Source organism: Diaporthe amygdali (assembly GCF_026229845.1).
Source record: "Diaporthe amygdali strain CAA958 chromosome Unknown NODE_26_length_719862_cov_65_716256, whole genome shotgun sequence".
NCBI classification, from domain to species: Eukaryota; Fungi; Ascomycota; class Sordariomycetes; order Diaporthales; family Diaporthaceae; genus Diaporthe; species Diaporthe amygdali.
In genome coordinates, this window is record NW_026517046.1 from 72,035 (window position 1) to 91,070 (window position 19,036).

At 51.6% G+C, this 19,036-nt stretch overlaps 8 protein-coding genes across 8 annotated transcripts; 3 read left to right on the forward strand and 5 right to left on the reverse strand.

Annotated features, from left to right (window-relative positions):
- Positions 1 to 1,939: 1,939 nt before the first annotated feature.
- J7T55_010070 (uncharacterized protein) lies at positions 1,940 to 2,299 on the forward strand (the record flags this gene model as incomplete). Its single annotated transcript, XM_053131256.1, has 1 exon — positions 1,940 to 2,299. The coding sequence occupies one exon, from the start codon at positions 1,940 to 1,942 to the stop codon at positions 2,297 to 2,299; it is 360 nt and encodes a 119-aa protein (XP_052990496.1).
- Positions 2,300 to 2,923: 624 nt separating this feature from the next.
- On the reverse strand, positions 2,924 to 3,309 carry J7T55_010071 (uncharacterized protein; the record flags this gene model as incomplete). Its single annotated transcript, XM_053131257.1, has 2 exons — positions 2,924 to 3,081; positions 3,237 to 3,309. The coding sequence occupies 2 exons, from the start codon at positions 3,307 to 3,309 to the stop codon at positions 2,924 to 2,926; spliced, it is 231 nt and encodes a 76-aa protein (XP_052990497.1).
- Positions 3,310 to 7,145: 3,836 nt separating this feature from the next.
- J7T55_010072 (uncharacterized protein) lies at positions 7,146 to 7,382 on the forward strand (the record flags this gene model as incomplete). Its single annotated transcript, XM_053131259.1, has 1 exon — positions 7,146 to 7,382. One exon carries the CDS (start codon positions 7,146 to 7,148, stop codon positions 7,380 to 7,382), a length of 237 nt encoding a protein of 78 aa, XP_052990498.1.
- Positions 7,383 to 7,859: 477 nt separating this feature from the next.
- Positions 7,860 to 9,335, reverse strand: J7T55_010073 (uncharacterized protein; the record flags this gene model as incomplete). Its single annotated transcript, XM_053131260.1, has 4 exons — positions 7,860 to 8,658; positions 8,797 to 8,867; positions 8,916 to 9,032; positions 9,225 to 9,335. The coding sequence occupies 4 exons, from the start codon at positions 9,333 to 9,335 to the stop codon at positions 7,860 to 7,862; spliced, it is 1,098 nt and encodes a 365-aa protein (XP_052990499.1).
- An 847-nt stretch (positions 9,336 to 10,182) lies between these two features.
- Positions 10,183 to 11,206, reverse strand: J7T55_010074 (uncharacterized protein; the record flags this gene model as incomplete). The annotated part of the gene is made up of 2 exons (XM_053131261.1): positions 10,183 to 11,047; positions 11,109 to 11,206. The coding sequence occupies 2 exons, from the start codon at positions 11,204 to 11,206 to the stop codon at positions 10,183 to 10,185; spliced, it is 963 nt and encodes a 320-aa protein (XP_052990500.1).
- An 856-nt stretch (positions 11,207 to 12,062) lies between these two features.
- J7T55_010075 (uncharacterized protein) lies at positions 12,063 to 13,025 on the forward strand (the record flags this gene model as incomplete). Its single annotated transcript, XM_053131262.1, has 2 exons — positions 12,063 to 12,387; positions 12,487 to 13,025. The coding sequence occupies 2 exons, from the start codon at positions 12,063 to 12,065 to the stop codon at positions 13,023 to 13,025; spliced, it is 864 nt and encodes a 287-aa protein (XP_052990501.1).
- A 225-nt stretch (positions 13,026 to 13,250) lies between these two features.
- Positions 13,251 to 14,061, reverse strand: J7T55_010076 (dolichol-phosphate mannosyltransferase; the record flags this gene model as incomplete). Its single annotated transcript, XM_053131263.1, has 2 exons — positions 13,251 to 13,869; positions 13,949 to 14,061. The coding sequence occupies 2 exons, from the start codon at positions 14,059 to 14,061 to the stop codon at positions 13,251 to 13,253; spliced, it is 732 nt and encodes a 243-aa protein (XP_052990502.1).
- A 952-nt stretch (positions 14,062 to 15,013) lies between these two features.
- Positions 15,014 to 18,624, reverse strand: J7T55_010077 (uncharacterized protein; the record flags this gene model as incomplete). Its single annotated transcript, XM_053131264.1, has 4 exons — positions 15,014 to 17,279; positions 17,334 to 18,005; positions 18,141 to 18,340; positions 18,421 to 18,624. The coding sequence occupies 4 exons, from the start codon at positions 18,622 to 18,624 to the stop codon at positions 15,014 to 15,016; spliced, it is 3,342 nt and encodes a 1,113-aa protein (XP_052990503.1).
- Positions 18,625 to 19,036: the final 412 nt, after the last annotated feature.

Sequence of the window (19,036 nt, forward strand, 5' to 3'; positions counted from 1 at the left end):
CAACGAGATGTCCCAAAGACATGCTCCTTTGTTCTTGCGCACCAAAAGGCCCCGTCGTATTATCATACTTAGGACGAAGCGACGACGTCGTCTGTGACCCGACTTGTCGATCTGCCGGCCCTAGAATAATTAAGTACCAATGGGCTGGTCTATGTTATTTGTCGAGGCTGGATGCCTGTCACACCTGACGCCTGCTCCAACGAACCGGACGTCGAAGGGGCGTCGAGACTAGCGTCGAGTAGACTACCATGGCCATGTCGTGTGCCGGTGCGCGCGCACCGCCCGGATTCTCTGTATGTGGCATGTGTGTATGTACGTATGTATGTATGTGCTTCCACACCTGCAGTCCTCAAGCCACTCTGGTCGCAGGGCGAGACACCCCCTTCTTGCCTGTCTGCCCACGCTCTTCACCTTGCATAGGGCGGACTCGACGCTTTGTTCTTCCGGTTGGTGAATCGTGGGCCGCTGATTGGCTTCAGGCCCCCGGCTCGTCTTCGCCCTACTTTGGTGCTGGTGCATCATTAAAGCCTCAGACGTGCTGGGATGGACGTTGCATGACAGCTCCTACCACCCACACCACCCCAGGAAACGGCGCAGGGACCCTTCGGAACATTTCTTTCATTAGTGCCAATGTCTGTGTTGTTGTTTTCCGGCGTGGTGGTGGGAGGAATGGGGGCCCTGGTGATCGATTCTTTTTTTTCTTCTTCGCCTTCTGCTGCTTATACTTGCCGAGTTGGCACTTGTGCACTTGATACATGCCAGTGCTTCTGCTGACGATAGTGGTGTGCAGAAGTTGGGACGATTCCTGGGCGTCTTCCTGCAGCCTCCAGCCTCAGCCTGTCTTACTTTAAGTCTCTGAGTTGCCCGCTGCTGGCACTGTAATATCACGCTTGACGCGGGCCCTTCACCGGTTGGGTCATCGCGTAGCATCCTGAGTACTACCGAGGGCGACCAAATTTATCTCACGTTGCATCGACAATCTGCCCGAGAAAGCTTCTGATGGCCAGGGATCTTGAGAAACATTTTCGAGGTCGTTCATATATTCCTGTACCGTCGCAAGCGGCGCGCGACTGTCACTAAATAGTACAAGGCACGGCGCATTATAAGCACCAAGATTTGCCTCAAAGGGGTAATAGTTACCCTAGTATTTTCCCCTTGCGAGCAGGTGTGGCGCGCTGTATCTACCTCCCACGCGATGCTACTCGGCAATTTGGGTTCATTTAACCATCCCAGTGTTTTGGGAAACACAAACCCGCTCGGGCAATGCGATGAGGTGCCAGGTTGTCTTTCCTTCTCTCCCGATGGCAGGACTTATGGCGCTGGGAGCACTAGGCCAACGCAGCCAAGACCGACTGACACCATCGCGAAGGCCGTGCACAAGTCGTCATGCCTATCCGGGCCTTCTTCATTGTGAGTCCGTGACAGGCAGAGCTCGATCTCTTGCATGAAGCTTGCCCAGCCCATGACAATCCGATGGACCGGCCACAGCACTAGTGGCAGTGGATCTTTGTTCCTTTCCATGCTGGACCTAGCATATTCACCTTCTCTTCCGCAGGAGACAATGGCACAGGACGACCAGGGCGGGTGGCCAGCTGCATAAGCTCCAGCCCTCTTGGCCTCGCCGTCGCCTCTCGCTGGCAACAAAGACATGGCCATGCTCGAGAGCCTGCATTAGGGCCCCCGGCTTGGACGACGCGAGCAGCCCGCCTAGCTCACTGCAGCGGTGCTCCCTGCCACTGACTTTCGAGGGTCCAAGACTTATGGGTCGTGGTTCTGTTTCAACCGAATCGGGGCAATGCTTGGCCGTTTCCTCAAGAGACACTTGTGGGCTTGTCTGCCTTAGGCGAATCACCACGCGTGAGCGGCCCCAAGCGTCCTTCGGAATGCCATCTGGCATCTGCGCTCGGGAGTCAGCCACCTATCTCATTGTGGAGCGAAAATGGAGCCACAGCTGCACGTCGCTGGATCAGTGGCACATGGGCCAACTTGCGCTGTTTTCCGGGGCTGGAGCGTGAACAGCAAGCCGCACTTCGCTGGAGACAGTGGGCTGGAACAAACCCCTATTGGAAGATCCAACACTCTGGCGGTGAGTGACCTCAAGAATTCGCCGGGTCAAAAGCCCAGACTCTTCGATGCGACTTCGAGGGTCTGCAAGTGCAGCGTCATTGGCCTATCTAGGAGGTGGGACCCGCAGATCGTGATGGATGCCCGTGGGGCCAAAGCTGCTTGCTGGGTCCTGCTCGAGTCTCTGCTGCTACATCACGAATCGACCCTTACTGTCGAATGCCGGACTGTATGAGTGTGAGGACTGTGTGGGTGTTTGTGGGTTGGGGTTCACCTGTCCTCCAAAGCTTCTGCCGCCCCCTTTCTGGCCCATTCCGACGCTTTGCCGGACGTGAATTTAGTCCCCTTGATGTTCGATATGGGAACATCAGGGCGTGTGACGAGACTGGGCGTCACCGATAGCAGACCACAACGCTGTGGGCCTTCACGGCCTGATGGCCCGCCGGCGACCAGCACCGCACGCCGCCGTCGGGGGTCCGCCCGCGAGATGCATACCTAGCCAGGCTGTTGTGCCGTCGAACGCAGTAGATATGCCGTCCACAGCGAATGGTTTCAGGCTCGACTGCATCTCAAAGAACGGGCAGCTCCCCGTCGTCGAGCTATCTTAGGCATAGACACCTGGCAGTCATCCGGGGTGGAGCGACTGCCACGAAGTCCTTGCTCTCACACGATGTGGATAAGTCGTTCACAAACCATGGATTAATGCCGCGGCTGCTGGGGCCCTCTGCCTTCACGCCTTTGAAGCCAGGCACTTCGGCTCATGGGTCGAAATCATCCCTCACAGTACCTCTGTCGACGAAGGTTTTGTTGAGTATGGTGGCCCACTAGCTCACGGCCCGGAAAGTCTTGAAGCACCAGGTCATTTCTCAGTGTGTATACTGCCATGTTTGCCCCTTTCAGGTATGAGGTCGATATTTCGTAGCTCGCAAGCGGTCGGACTCTGGGATGCGGTGGCATTGCTCGACGCTGTTGGGTTTTTGATGCGAGCAAAGTCGTAGTGCTCCTCCAGCCCTAGCGCTGAAAGGGAAAACCTTCACTACAGTCAAGTTGGCTTGATGCTCCATCTGTTCTGCACACGATCGACACTTGGGAGATGACCGTCATCTACAAGTATGTTAATCAAAGTTCGATAGACTTGCTCATGGAGCTCGCCGCTGGGGATCAAGACTCACCTGATCCCGCTGCCATGCACGGCATTGACAATGGAGGGACGATGCCACCGTCGTCCCTGTCATGCACTTGCATGGTGACATTGGGAAGCGGGGATTTTGGGCTCTCGATTTGTACACATAACGTCAGTGCTTTCCTGAAGGCCAAATAGCCGCCAACAAGTCGCGGTGCATCACCATGTCGTAGTTGCAATGTAACGGTGTTGTGTAAACAGGCTCTTTTAATGAGGCATCGTATTAACTTCCGAGATATTTGCCTGACTGGTGGTGCTACGGATATTTCTAGGGACAGTAAGGCGGCTCAGAGTGTTGAGTCACGAACATCGGTTTCTACCTGGTAAGTGGGTGAAGCGCCTAGCATCGTACATGGATAATTTGCGCGTACTCCTCATCGACTCCTTATGGCTGGAAGTTAGCCTTATTAACACTTCCGATGTGTACGTCAATACTGTAAATACTTACATGCCGAGCACAGGTTCAGCTCTGACCTCATATTATGAGTCATTTCGTGTGGAGATTTTAGTTACGCTCAGGTACTCAATGAGTCTGAAGTAGAGCTCGAGGACGAGAGAAACCTGTGTGGGTATGGACATCACTCTCTAATAGTATCACAGGAAAATGGTGGTCTGGCATAGTGTCTTCGCGACTGGTAACTAAAAGTAAGCGCACTTCCGTTGTAGGTCAATTCGGCCTCGCGTGGTCTGGGCAATGATATCCGGCTTGTCAAGGCGATTCAGAATTGTTCTTCCTGGTACCTACTTAGCATGCCATCAAGGTTCTCAAATACAAGGGGCCAATCATGATTTAGACTTGCGATTATGCTTCTGTGCTCGAAGCAATGGTCGTCCCCCGTCAAAAATCTCATAGGCACGGCTCAGGCACTATGTTCGTAGCTCATGTCGGCCGGCCGTTGTGTTTAAGACTCGACACAGCCCAGTTGTTCGTATCAATTGATATCTCTTGAAGCAAATCTTCCCTAATCCCTTGGGCCGAACCCATGCGATATTTTCCTACTAAGTTCGTGGAATATTCTAGAATGGCGGTCGCTCATAGCTCTGGACATGGATCTGGACATCGGATTGTGCTGGTTTATGTGCACAAGTCACAGATTCATAATACTTCAATCCCGGATAATTCATTCTTACACTACGGTAAGTAAATTCGAGGAATAAGGTCTACAGGCATTTATGCATCGGTCATCCACAAATAATAAAATGTATTCAGCTTTACATGTTGGTGGAACTGACACTGAATATAGCTTTCTAAGATTCCAGTATAGCCATTTATGGTGTGGAGCGAAGAAGAAACGACTATGTCATTTCACTTCACAGCTTTCTTCATTTCCAAACATAACAATAACCCTAGTCAAGCCAACATGCCCAAGTGAGATCAAATCCTGAGTAATTGGTCTCCGAATACTTTCAGGCTAGCAAGTCTACCACAATTCTATCCAACACTGTATCAGCCAAAGTATACTTTGAAACTAGTCACTGCATCCTTGTAAAATAAACATCGAACACAGATCAGTCTTCACCGACGAGACTTGGTATCTTTTACGGAGTATGTTTGTCGAGGGGCTCAGGTCCGTGTCAACTTGGTTGCCAGGGCACTGATAGATGAGCTTATGTATTCTGAACTCTGACTCAAGTAGACTGGACTTAACAGATACATTAAAGGGATGTTTGAAGACACTTACCACTGACAAACCATTTCATCAAGTGTTGTCTGCATTCACTTTGACTGAAATGTTCAGCACTTCCCCATACCTGACTCATATTCCGGACGCGTATATCACGTCACATAAATAGCTTTGAATCGCGGTGAGGATGTCAAACAAGCTCCTCAAACAGTGGAACGCACGATGGGGTTTTTTAGTCCGACGTATGGTATGCTTCTCAAAGCAAAGAATACGCCCACTCCTTGCATACAATATATTGCTGCCCCGTCAAGTAAACGAAGATTTTGAAGAAAATTGTTCCTATCCTCTTGATTTTCCCAAGTGGCCAGATTTCATATATTTTCTAACCTAAACAATTGATACCTAGTTACATGGAAACACATAGTGATGGCTTACAAGACAACAAGAAAAGACCTTTAGCAATCTCACAAGCAGTATATAGGCTTGCTACCTTATCCATCATCACTTCTTCACCATGTGACGCCGATGCGCCTTGCGACTCAATAATCTCCAAAAAAGCACAGATCATGTTGATTTTCCCGTCATCCCATCTTACACGTCTACAAGCTGTTTTTGAAGCAGGTTCGTGTTCTTTTCACTTGATGAAAGTTGCGACTGATGACAGCGATCAGGAAACCTCTAACGATACAAGTGCGGTGTTTGCATCGGAAAAGGCCGGGGATTCAAAGTATGACTTATGCAAAGATAACCCTTGGAAGTTTGGGTGCAGATTGATGATTAGCATGTCTAATGTAGGTACTTCAGACACGCGGACTCTACACCATGGCCAACCCCGTAAGGACTGCCACACCATGGTTGCTAGATGTACCCTCAGACCATAGTAGTTCTTCAGTATCGCCCCAAGTTAATGAGATACTCCTTCTTGATGAGAAATTCCTTGCTTGCGAATCATTGATTTTCACATTGGTTTCTCTTTTGTTCTTTTTCTTCTCCTCTACTCTCTTGGCTAAGAAGGTAAGAACGCGAACGATAGCCAAAATGGCTCTGTACCCATCACACAAGCTCGTCTCACACGATTGGGTTAATGTTGAAGTTTTGCAATAGACAAAACTGCGTCGTGTCATCACGAGGTTGTTCTTCGGTGCTCTACCTTCTTGGCCAGCACCGAACCCCCCATCGCATCCATCAGTTCACATGTCATTTTGTAGTGCACCAAGAGGAGGACACGAAAGTCGTGGCTGGTATGTTTGAAAAGGAGAAATCGAAGGGAAGGGCATGAATCTGGGAGAAATTCACCCAAACAAACATTTTAAAGCTAGCAACAGTCCTAGTTTCTCATGGTGGCAAGAATAGCATCTATCAGCTGGCCCGTCAAGGGTTGGCGCCACACCACACGTATGGTATCATCACGTGGAAAACCAGGTGATTGAAGCCACGTAAAACCGGTCTTCTTTTTAGTCGTTACATAATTGATTATAGGGTCTTACATTGGCGACAACAGAGCCGAGTCATGATAATGCTTTGTATCGTATAATGCATATCTGTGCAAGTCCGTGTAACAAGCCTATAATATACAGGATAGTATCGTTCTCGAACAAAGGAGTAAGGCTGAGAAACTATATTCTTAGTATGCTATGAATCAGTTCGTTTTTTTTTTCTTTTCTTTTTTATAAAAAAAAAGCCGTGCAAACACGAAGTACCTCAAAGATACTTATTCTGGAGCATTCGCCCCGGCGCCCTTTTTTGGTGTTTCTCGTCGTTGGGCAAACCTTAGTCCAAAGAAAATCGTTTCTTTACTCGTTTATTTACTCTAAAATTGACGAAGAGAAGGCCGCTCGAAATCACGGGCATGACAGCAGCTGAAACTCACGCTTCCATACGCGAATTATGTGACGTGGCAGGTCCAGGCAGCAGACCTTGACGAGTAGACCCAAGTAGCTGGGTACCCAAGTGGGAGAAAGGGTCTCGCTACTATCAGCAATTACAGGTTTTGCTTTACAACAGTCAAGCTTTTCACCATATGGAATACATTATTTAAATATTTCCTCACATCAATGTAGGCTCTATCATATTCTGGATGCAATACAGGCAGTGAGGCAAGTACTCTCCGTGCAAGCCCACACATGATCGCCATGAAAGAGACATGTAGCAGGACGATCACATCGATCAACTCCTTCGAAGCTATCCGCGCCCACGTGTCATCAATTGCAAATATTGACATGACCCTCAAGTGCTCCTTACTTGCTTCGCTCGTCCACTGGTAGCTCGACTCTATGGGCTGTCCTGTCAACCACGTCCCCGCCGTCTTGACGCGAAATTCTAGTACTGACAAGCGGCGTCCTAACAAGCACGATGATCTTGTCTTCATATTTGTTGAAATTGCCAGAACACGACGGCCTCCTGTTCCTCGATACCCTCGTCAAGCGCGCGGTGCGAGCCACGTCGCGCTCGCCATCGTCTTGTGCTCGGCGTGGCTCAACACGACACGTGAGGCCGCCGTCGTGGCTTAGACATCTAGGCATTGACGACGTCTTTTTATGCAGACGCCGCAAAATAATATAACCAGACTCCTCCTGTGATCTTGATACGAATACAGGCCTATGTTTGGCAGTGCAATGGAGTTGTCATCGCGTCTGGTCACATGAAGGCACTGCCATACGCATAGCATACAATGTCGATGTTGAACATTGGTCACTTTAAGAAGAAACACAGATATGTGTCAATCAAGCCTTGTTGATAAGAGAAAAGCAGAGAAGACAACTAAAGGAGTAATAGACACCAAGACCAATATCAAGACAATCAAAACATCAAAGACATTCCCCCTTCGGGGCAGTTGACATGATATCATCACTCTTTCTCATGGCCACTTTTTTCCGACTCCATACCATCAATGAGCTGAATCAGGCCAAGAAACTCCATCAGCCTTCATTGTGGACACTGCGACAGACACTTGCCAACCGCATCCGATCTCGACATTCCTCGAGCATCTAGGTGGACGGCGTGACCTCTCCCCCGGGCACATAAGGATCCGGTGTAATCTCTCCCCCAGGAATAGTTGGATCCGGGGTAATCGGTTGTCCAGGTACATATGGGCCTGGAATGAGTGGTCCACCGGGGACGGACGGGTCTGCACCAATGGTAGTCTGTGGAGGCGCCCAGCAGATTATAACTCCATTCCAGATGGCGCAAGTCTGACTCTCCGTAGGTGTTGGGCTAGGGGTATCTCTTTCAGCCAAAACCTCAGGCTCAGTGCGCTTGGTTGAGGGGCCAATAGTCGTTGTTGGTGGAGCAATACAGATGGAAACTCCGTTCCAGACTATCGGGATGCAGTCGCCATTTGTTGGAGTGCCCTTGATTTCCAGCACTGGCGTAGCGTTGTCGGCAGCTCTCGCCTCTAGAGCTTCATGTGTTGTATCGCGGATCTTGGTTGATGGACCGATGGTGGTAGTAGGAGGAGCAATGATGCAGAAGTGTGCCTGCTCCCAGACTTCGGGAATACAGCCTTGAGGGACTGATTGTGGGCTGGTGTCGTCCCTTGGCAGGACCGGAACTGCCCACGTTGGCGCTCCGAGTCCCGCAAGGACGTAGGCTAGGCGGCGACCAAGCATGGTCAGGAATATCGCCAACTGGCTGAGATGTCGCACGAAACTGCGCAGCTGGAACTGGCATCGCGGAATGACTGGGTTGTCTGCGGTCCTTATATAGTCGTGAGTGGTCGCACCTGGGTTCGACTTCCTCTGGGTTCGTCGTCTTTGGAAGCACGAGTCCTTGAAGGTCTCGACCTTCCTTCAGCCGGCGCCAAATTGGTACGTACGATTTCTGTAGACGGTGAACGAAGAGAAGCAATATAAATAAATGAATCTTGCAGTAGGCAGCCATCAACTAAACATATATCCGGACTAGATTTACCCGTCACGGGCTCACTCGAGCCAGCGACGCTCTTGCTTGACCACAAGCTTCCAACTCCAGACTGGCAGGTGGTAGCGACTCACGAGCTATCGCTCAAGCCATGAGGTCGAACAAAATCTAGCCTTTGTTCGAACACAAGCGATGATACTCTGCGGACTGTCGCGTCTTTCTGGTGAATGTCGGATCGTGTTCACGATGGCGGCTATTGTGATAAGCACTTGCAGCGTTCGGCCGGCCAGAACACGATAGTACTGGCTTTGAGTACTTGCCAAGCATATCCAATAAGGGACAAGGAGCCGGTTCCTCCCAGCCCTGGTCCAGACCTCCTCACAAACAGTTCATTTCTTGCTCTGCTAAACGTGCAAGGTTGCAGGGTGTCAGTGGACGGAGACTAGCTCGTGTTCTCCAGATTTCGGGGAACTTAGTCTCAACTTTATCCGTACCTTAATGGCCAGTGGCCAATAACATGACTTCGTCCCGGGCCTCTGGGCCTGTGGGTACTTCCGAGCTGCTAGAAAGAGGGTAGCACTTGCTGCAACACTCGATAGGGCCATCTCGCGGCGGACACAACAACGAGCCCACCAAGACACCACCAAGGCTCGCGATTTTGTGAGCAAGGATCTATCCGGTCCGGTGTGCGCATGTGATCAAGATGGCGCATTGTTGCGGACAATTGTTCTTTGGAGTGGACCCTGCGTGCGTCCGTCATGGCGCATTCCTTCCGCTGCGGAAATCGTTTTTTCCGTCTCAAGTGTGGTTTCCTTTCAGCCTTGAGACCATTGGAATTTGATATTGGCGCAACCAGTAATCTTCATACCGGGTTCAGATGCTTTCCCAAGGACTGACTGGGTGATGGCCAGCTCCGATGAAGCGTTTCATTTTGCCCGGAGAAGGCCGTGAGTTGGGAAGGGCCGTGACTGTGCGACAGGTTGGTGATGGTGTGCAGCTGACAGCATCTCACCTGGGCAAGCACCAGGTCGGCGGGAGACGGATCTCTCCACGCTCAGCTCATTTGACACCTGACGAACTGTCTCAAGGTAGGATTAAAAGGCCCCATCTTGCGCCCTTTTCCGAGTGGCCACAAGTGACGGGTTGCAAGCTCTTGGGGATGGCAAGGGCTCGCACAACGTCGGAATTAGCCAGAATGCGGGAAAATGAGGCATCTAAAGGGGTCTGTCAGGCAGTGACATGGGAGACAACTTCCTGTCAGTGGAGAGAGAGGACAGAGCCAACAGGCTCAAGTCTTCCGCTCGAACACGTTAGACTTCACGTTGCATTAGCATGTATGCACATATCTACAGAACAGGTCCCATACGTCCAGTCCCAGCGGTCCAATATAAGAATGAACTCACCATTGCGGCCCCATGGTCGCGATCAGTCCATAATCGTGCCAAGCTCCCGTCAGGAACGTCCCTTGATGCTGCGGATGACGACTTTGGAGCCGTCTGAATGCCAGCCAACGCCGTCCCTTTCGACCAGCTCCAGGAATGTCGCACCAGTGGCCTTTTCGAGATAAGGGACGTCGACCGAGAGGTATGCCCGTCCAAAGCATTTCAGTGTGTGACGCCTCAAGCCATCCTCACAGAACTCGAGGAATTTGGCCTGATGACCATCGACTGTCCTCTTGACCCTTCCAAAAGCGATAAAGTCGTCGCGAGCTAATGCCTGCAGAATGGTATCAACCTTGGCATCACGTAGCTTATAGCAGTTGCGCAAGGCAAAGGCGTCGGCTAAGTCGCCGCGGCGGCATGCGGCGTCGAGAACGAGGTAGCCAGTGACCTCGCGCAGCTCGAAGCTGGTAAGCGGGTGCTTTGGATGGATGGTTCGCAAGAGGTACAGAATGGCAGGATGGTAACTCTCAGAGTGCTTGACTAAGATGGCAGTGCGGACGTTGAACAAGTAGGCCTGGGTTGCGAAATCGTCAATGCGCTTGGAAGCCACGATGCCCTCACGGAGCTTCCGCAGAGCCATCAAGACGGCAGACAGGTCCTTGGTGCCGGTCTGCGACAGTGTTGGGACAGGGAAAGGGGGTGCCACAGGTGCCGTAGATGCCGCAGATGCCGCAGATGCCGTAGAGGCTGTAGAGGCGGTAGTGGCGGAGGCTATTGAAGTGTCGGTACCAGATGATCGATCCCTCTCTTTGCCGATGGAAAGCGAGCCGAACTTGTGCAGGAGCGCATCACGGTCAGTGGCATCAGAGCAGAAGCTGAGATATCGCTCGACTATTTTGGTGTAGTAGCGCTCCTGATTCTTGTGATCGAGCAGTCTAGCCAAGTCAGCGATGTGACACGGCAGGACTGCACAAGGTGAATGAGCATTCTCTGTACCTTGTTTCCCCTTTCGATGGCAAGCCCATGCTCTCCAGGGGATCTAGATCAACAGGTTTGAGGCGTTGCCATGGCCCTGATGGGCCCCTTGCAGGCATGGTGGGTGGTCACCTAGCTTGCAAAGTGATGTGGCTGTGGATGCATAGAAGCAGACAGGTTTGTGGAGTCGTTGGTGAGGAAGTTGGCAAGTTAGGAGAGGAGGTCCTGTGTCGTTGGTGATTCGAACGTTGGAGGGACCCTGAGGTCATGGCGTCGCTAGGCATTTCAGCCAATCAATTCCCACAGTACCACCTAGAACCGGGCTACCTGGGCAGCTGCTTTTAGGTAAAAACCAGCGCAGCAGAAGCTACCGTTGTGATGCGCTTACTCCAGACCTCATTCAATATGTTGAGGAGGCGTATCAACCTCAAGACAACAGTATATCGTGGTTTTCCCAACAGCTCCGTCCACCCATTTTTTTGATACATATTTTGAATAAAATTATCAATTGAGCAGGAGACAAGGTGTGAAAGCAGTAGGACCGAGCTGTAGTAGGCCAGGACGTCGGCCGTCTCGTGTCGTGCCGTGTGTTGGCCTCAGAGTCTCAATGTCCCAAGTAGATCAGGATGTTCACGCACAGGAGTTGGGACTTGAGACGTGAACTTCAACTCGGGCACTCTTAAGCCTCATGGGATGTGTGCCTCGGACCCTTGGAGCTGCTCACTTACACGTAGAGTCTACCAGGATCCTAGGCTCACTCTGAAGTCCCTTAGAACTCCCTCGATGCGGGGAACATACCTCGGCATGTTGGAAAGGATATTTGCCAGACAGACCTCATGGTCTCCTTCGCGATATTCTTCCCGCCTCGTTCCAACTTTGAAATCGTAATTCAATTCAAGGGCAAATACAGGCTCCTCTATTCGTCTAATTGTTTCTCTACTTATCAATTCCACAATTCACTCATCTCATATAAAAATGGCCGCCTCCCGCGTCGCCCAGATCGCGGCCCATCTCAATTTCCCCAAGGGAATGTTGGCGGGTCAAGTTGCCATTATCACAGGCAGTGGCCAGGGCATCGGCGCCGAAGCAGCTCGCCTGTTTGCTAATGAGGGCGCATTAGTCGTCGTCTCAGATATTGACGCCGAGAAGTCAGCATCAGTTGCTGAGAGCATCAACTCCGCCGGTGGAAAGGCGCTCGCCGTGCCTGGCGACATGTTGGATTCCAAGTATATCGAGACGCTTGTTAAAAAGGCCGCTGAGTTCGGCTCCGGTAAAATCCACATTATAGTCAACAATGCAGGTACGTATCTCAAACGCCTTCGTCCACTACACTTTTACATCAGCACTTTAAACGATTCAGACCTACTATTCTCTGCCGCAGACTTCTAACGGATTATAGGATACACATACGACGGCGTCATCCACAAGATGACAGACAAGCAGTGGGATACCATCATGGACTTGCATACAAAGGCTCCCTTCCAGCTGGTCCGCGCTGCAGCGCCCTACTTTCGGGTCAAGGACGGGGAGCCCAGATGTGTGGTCAATATTTCCAGCACCTCGGGCATCCACGGCAACGCGGGGCAAGCGAACTACGCTGTGGCCAAGGCTGGCGTCACAGGTCTGACCAAGACGATCGCAAAGGAATGGGGCCCTGCCTTTGGTGTGCGGGCCAACACCGTGGCTTTCGGTCACATTTTGACACGCTTGACGCAGGCAAAGGAGCAGGGTGCCTTTGTGACGGGCCCCAATGGCGAGAAGATCGCGCTGGGTATCCCCCAGGCACAGCAGGCCACTAAAGATCAGCACCTTGACATCCCATTGAGGAGGCCCGGCACAGCGTCTGAGGCAGCTTCGGCTGTTCTTGCTGTTTGCAGTCCCTTGTTCAGCTATGTGTCTGGGCAGACTATTATGGTAACTGGAGGGCGCAATATGTAGACTGCAACACGTCCCAACTTGCACATTAGCCAACACTTGGGTTCTGTCAGTCGATATGACTATCCAGTGCAGATTGAAACCCCAAATTTGTCTTTGTATGCTTTCATTATGATCCTGTCGGATATGATCACCGAACTCCAGACGTAGAAACCCAACCACCAACCAACGAAGCAAGACATCCGCGCATGGCAAAGCAGATCCGTCCCAGATCCTCGACTAATTTCTCTACACCCTCGCCCACAGAGAGATCACACCCTTGGCATACTCCACTATTTCTTCTCCTCCGAGCTTACTATCTCCATAAACTCGGTCGACGAAGGTTATTGGGACTTCGCCAATCGTCATGCCCATCGCTTTGGCCGTCACTGCCAACGCCATCTGCATGCTAAACCCGCGCACGTCCGTGGTCTCGAACAGCTTCTCTAAAGCCGCTCTCTTGTACAGGCGGAAGCTGCCCGTGAGGTCGCTCACGCCCGGCCGCAGCACCGTGTCAGCGAAGATGTTGGCCCCCTTGCTGGTCAGCTTCCGCTTCAGGTCCCAGCCGAACACGCCGCCGCCGCTGGCGTATCGCGTTCCTGTGACGATGTCGTAGTCGTGCGCCTTTTGCAGCGCGATCATTTGCGGGATGAACTTGGGGTGGTGGCTGAAGTCGGCGTCCATGATGATGATGAAGTTGCCCTTGGCGAACTGCAGACCGTGAACGTATGCCGTGCCCAGGCCGAGCTTGCCTGTTCGGGGCTTGAGTTGGACATGGGGGGAGTAGGCTTTGACGAGCTGGTTCGCGACGTCTTGGGTGCCGTCGGGAGAGCCGTCGTCGACGATGATGAGTTCCCAGTCGAGGTTGCTGGAGGGGCGCGATGTTAGCTGTCGTTTGCTTGCGATTCACATGCCCGTCTCACTCGATCCGGGCGAGTGCTACTCACTTCTCCGAAAAGGTTCGCTGCAGCAGCCAGGTGATGATAGGGAGGTTCTGGCGCTCGTTGAAGGTGGGCAGAATCACCGAGTAGACGTCCTTGGTCGCGCCCTTTTTCGCCATTGTGAGGTAATTAGAAGGAGATAGTAAGAAAGATACGGCAGTTTAGGGAATGTCAAGAATCAGGAAGAAATAAGTCAATGCGCTCTCTCTCAATGGGCAAAAGAAAGGAGCGTCGTGAAGTTGCAAGGGTGAAGATGAAATGTGACGGCTGAGGTCGTGGCCTTTCTGGAAGCTTGCCCAGCTGCACGTCTTAGCGCCTGCTTAAACGACCCCCTGGCAGGCTGGACCCGGAATCTGAATGACTAAGCACCCATCGTCCTTCGAACCCCAGTCCAGCAAGAAATAATACCGAGAGCGTTGTACAGTACGTGGACTAAGTACGGCTTGCAGGGTCATAAGTTCGCCGAGAAATCAAGTGTACTGTAGGAAGAACTGAGGGAAGCCCCCCTTAGTGATGTTTCACGGTGTGTCTGTCATGTAATGAGCTATCCTGAAGCGGGTTGTTTCATGGGGGATTATCTCATAGGACGTTATCCCATGGCAGATTATCCTATAGGAGATCACTTACTGGTCAAGTTACATCTAAATGTAAGTACCGCAAACTGTGGGCAAGACCGTATAGTGTAGGCGACGGATCCTGGGCAAACGTGACAACTGACGGCCAGCAGCGACCTCGAAGTCAAATACCTGGACCTATGAGAGAGTCTCCCTCAGATTCACCGATTGAAATTCGATGTTCTCAATTTATTGTCATTCCAATCTGTCTACATGCCGCTTGTACAAGCTTCCAGCGGCCCTATATTCGAGCTTGGGCTCGTCTTGGATGAGGTATCTGAGCAGTCCCACAACAGAACGGGTATGAATCACACTCTCCTGCGTTTTGATCGCCACCCAGCGGCCAAAAATGAAAAAGGAAAATACATGACATCAACCCAGAAAAGCAGATTTAATATTCACACGCGGACGCCATATGCAAAATCATGAAAAGTGAAATGCACACACATGCACACCTCTAAACATTCGTCGAAACCTTCTCCGCAGACTTGGTCCGCCCGTTGAATGAGGTCTCTCCCGTGTTGTGCTTCTTCCCGAAGCTCGCCCAGCCCTTCAGACTCGAGAAGCTGAGCGCAGTGCTCAGCCTCCTGCCCTCGACGCTGCCCTGCGAGAACGCGCCGTGCACGACCGCGTGGTCGTCCAGGAGGTGGAACGCCCTCTTGATCGCCTTCCAGGTCTCCATGCCTGCGATAAACACCGCCGTGAACCCGACCACGAGGCCCCACTCCCAAGTGATGCCCGTGTGCTTGAAAAAGTCGGTACTCACGACGGGGATGTAGACCGTTAGGAACACGGACACCATGCCGATTGACACGGCCCAGAAGAGGAATCGGTTCTCATAGACGTCCTTGAAGAACTGGAACGGGCCGTGGTGCTCTGGGTTCAGAGCGAACATGGACCTCCTTAGGTGTTTGAACTCCCATGCCGACAGCAGGATTAGCCATGTCAACTCCGCAAAGACGGCGGCTCGAGCCCGGAAGACGGGCAGGCACGCCTCTGAGTAGGTCCTGTTGCAGTCCATACCGAGATTGCCGCCATTGGCCCCGTAAATGACAATCACAAAGGTCGCGAGGGTACAGACGCCCATGAGAAATCCATACACGGCCATGTCTACCATGATCTGCTTTGTGAAGATTCCTTTGGCATGGGGAGGCTTCTTCATCACGTCTGCAGCGGCTCTCTCACGGCCCAGTCCGAAGGCGGGGAAGGAGGACGTGATCATGTTGATCCAGATGATTTCGAGTGGAGAGATTGGGAAAACAGAGAAACCACTAGCATCTTGAAAGGCGAGACCGCAGATGAGGAGGATGACCTCGCCCACGTTGGAGGTGAGCAGGTGCAGGATAAACTTCTGGATGTTGTCGAACATGCGCCTTCCCTCGCGGATGGCCGCGACAATTGAGTTGAACTTGTCATCCGTCAGCACGATCTTTGCCGCCGACTTGGCGACGTCGGAGCCGCTGCCCATCGCGATGCCGACGTCCGCATTGGCCAGAGAGGGTGCGTCATTGACACCGTCACCCGTCATGGCCATGAAAGCCTTGCGTCTTCGAAGTGCCTCAATCATGCGTGTCTTGGTGTCTGGGGCGCAGCGAGCTATGACCAGTGGGAGCTCCTCCAAGGCGTCAATCTCGGCATCGGTCAGTTTGTCAAAATCCGTCGCTTTAAGCACTATCGAGTCCGCAGTACCGGCGGGCAGGATTGACAGGTTGCGCGGAATAATGCCAACTTCTTTGGCGATGGCCCTGGCTGTAGACGGATGGTCGCCAGTGAGCATGTGCACCTTGATACCTGCGCTGGCACATTCCCCGATGGCGGGTGTAGTCTCGCGCCGAGGGGGATCATATATGCCAGCAAGACCGAGGAGTGTTAACTTGCTCTCAACTTGAGCCCGTAGTGCTTCATCATTTTCAGCTTCTTCAGGGTTAGAAACCGAGGCAAAACGACCATTCCATTCTTTGGTAGCAACGGCTAGAACACGCAGTCCTTGCGAGGCGAGGTTGTCCATCTGGGTCAACACTTTGTCCTTGATCTCATCTGTGAGTGGCTCTTGGATATCGCCCGTACCAATGGTCGAGCAAAGATCAAGGACACGCTCGACGGCACCCTTGGTGTAAATGATACTACCCGTGGATGGCACGTTATAAGGATTGCCCTTGGGTGCGTTGTACACCACCGACATTCGCTTGATGCTACTGTCAAAGGGAAACTCAGCAATTTGCTTCCAGCCTTTGGATTCGAGCTCCTTCTTCCGTACTTCAAAGCGATGAGAAAACACCTGGAGGGCAATCTCAGTCGGCTCCCCGGTCGTCTGCCATTTAGATTCCTGCTCGTCAAATCGCACTGTTGCGAGATTGCAGAGAGAGGATGCAATCAGAAAGGCGTGCAGATCTGGGCCGGCTTCAGCCTCTTTCTCGTTCGTCTCGTCCTTATTGTTCTGCTCAAGCTTCTCCTGTGGCACGTCGAATTTCAGCGCCGGCGCACTTCGTTCCTGGTCGAAGTCACGTTCCTTTTTCGGCTCCTCAGGCGCATCGAGCGAGACGGTTCGATGAGTAACCCTTCCAATACTTGGGTCATTGGGATCTTCAGAATCGTGAACGGTGTAGACGTTGGAGAAAGGCAGCCAAGCCTTCCGAACTATCATGGCGCCTTGAGTCAAAGTTCCAGTCTTGTCGGAGCAAATGTTGGTAACACCTCCAAGCGCTTCTAAAGCAGACAGGTCTCTGTAAATCGGGAATTAGTACATGAAATGAAGTGAGTGCGGTTACGGTACATACCGGACGACGACATTAGCCTTGCGCATGACAGTCGTTGCGACGACCATGGTGATCGTTAACACAGCAACTAGACTTTCCGGGATAATGGCAATTCCAGTGGAGATAGCGTAGATGATGACCTCGTTGGTCATTCGGAAGCGGTTGACGGCGAAGACAATAACGGCCAAAAGCAATGCGCAGAAGAACAGTACATAGGCCAGCTTGCTCAAACGGATCTGGAGCGGTGTGCCCTCTGTAAGTCCCAAGAACTTGCCGAAGAAATCGTACACTCGCTTGAACCCTCCCTTGAGAGGAGCAGCTTTGCCGTACTTCTTCCAATTCATAGACCTTCCTGGCTTTCTTGTCCTTTTCGTGGTTGAGGCAGCAATCTTGCCGACCTCAGTTTGCATTCCTGTCGCAATCACGATACCCCGGCCACGGCCCTTCCGGACAACAGTGGTGGCGTACGCAATGTTTACACGATCGCCGATGCCAACTTCACCCTCTTCTGAAGCCAGCTTCTCGGTACCAGGAACCGTTATATCGTTTTCGATTGACTTCTCTACAGGGAGGGCCTCGCCTGTCAAGCTCTGTTCATCACAAGAGAGATTCATGGCTTCGAACATCCGCAAGTCGGCAGGTACTGTATCGCCCATTTTGAGAATGACAATGTCACCAGGAACTACCTCAGGACTGAGAACGATTAGCAATGGACAGTGAGCAAGGGTATGAGGTTGTATAGGGTAAAAGTATGATAGGGGCAAGGCAGATGTAATAAAATAGTAGAAGATGTTCCGTTGGCGAGCAGGATCTAGAGTCGAAACTTACTTGGCGATGACTTGGACTTTTCCATCGCGAATAACGCTTGCCGAAGGAGAAGACAAAGCTCGAAGAGCATCCATCTTCTTCTCGGCCTTGTATTCTTGTAAAAAGCCGATTGACACATTGAGTACGATGACCACAGCAAGCACACCGCCCTCAATCCAATCCTTGATCGCAAGGCTGACAATCGTTGCAAAGAAGAGGACCTATATTTTTTAATGGTAAGCCATTGACCCAAGAGTGATGCAACTTGATTGAACCGAAGTATTTAGGGATGGAAACCTACTAAGATCATAGCATTGAAGAGTTGCTTGATGAAGATCGTGTACCAGGGGATTGCTCCCCCGACGTCGAGCTCATTTCGAGGGTGTTCTTGCTGCAGCTGCGCAATCTGCGCAGAGTTCAAACCTTTGTCAACATCTGTCTTGAGGGCAGCTGCCACGTCGTTTGGAGTGAGTAGGAACGGGTGTCGGTCGAATTGGCCGGACATTATGAGTTCACTTGATAACCATGGACGTTGAGAGGTCGAGTGAGGAGGATAATCCAATCATAAGCGAGTGGACTCTGGATTAAGTTGTTAACCAGAGGAATTTGATACTGTGGAAGACAGAAGTGTTGTTCACAATATTGGCCTGTCAAGTGCTTTGTCAAACCAAGAAGGTTTGACATGTGATCCAAAGGGGGAACGTAGCTACTTAAGTACTTGTCAACGCTCGTTGAAAAGCTTCGATGAGTCTAGAAGGAGACGTAATGTCCAGGGCAGACCAGGCAATGAACCGACAATGACGGCAAGTACTTAGCCATGGCGCCGAGCAAAGCCAAGAGCAGAAACTACGGCTTTGACGAACCACGAGGCAGCAAAAGAGGAACCACCAGGTATCTAGCTTCGCGACGAGGCTCGC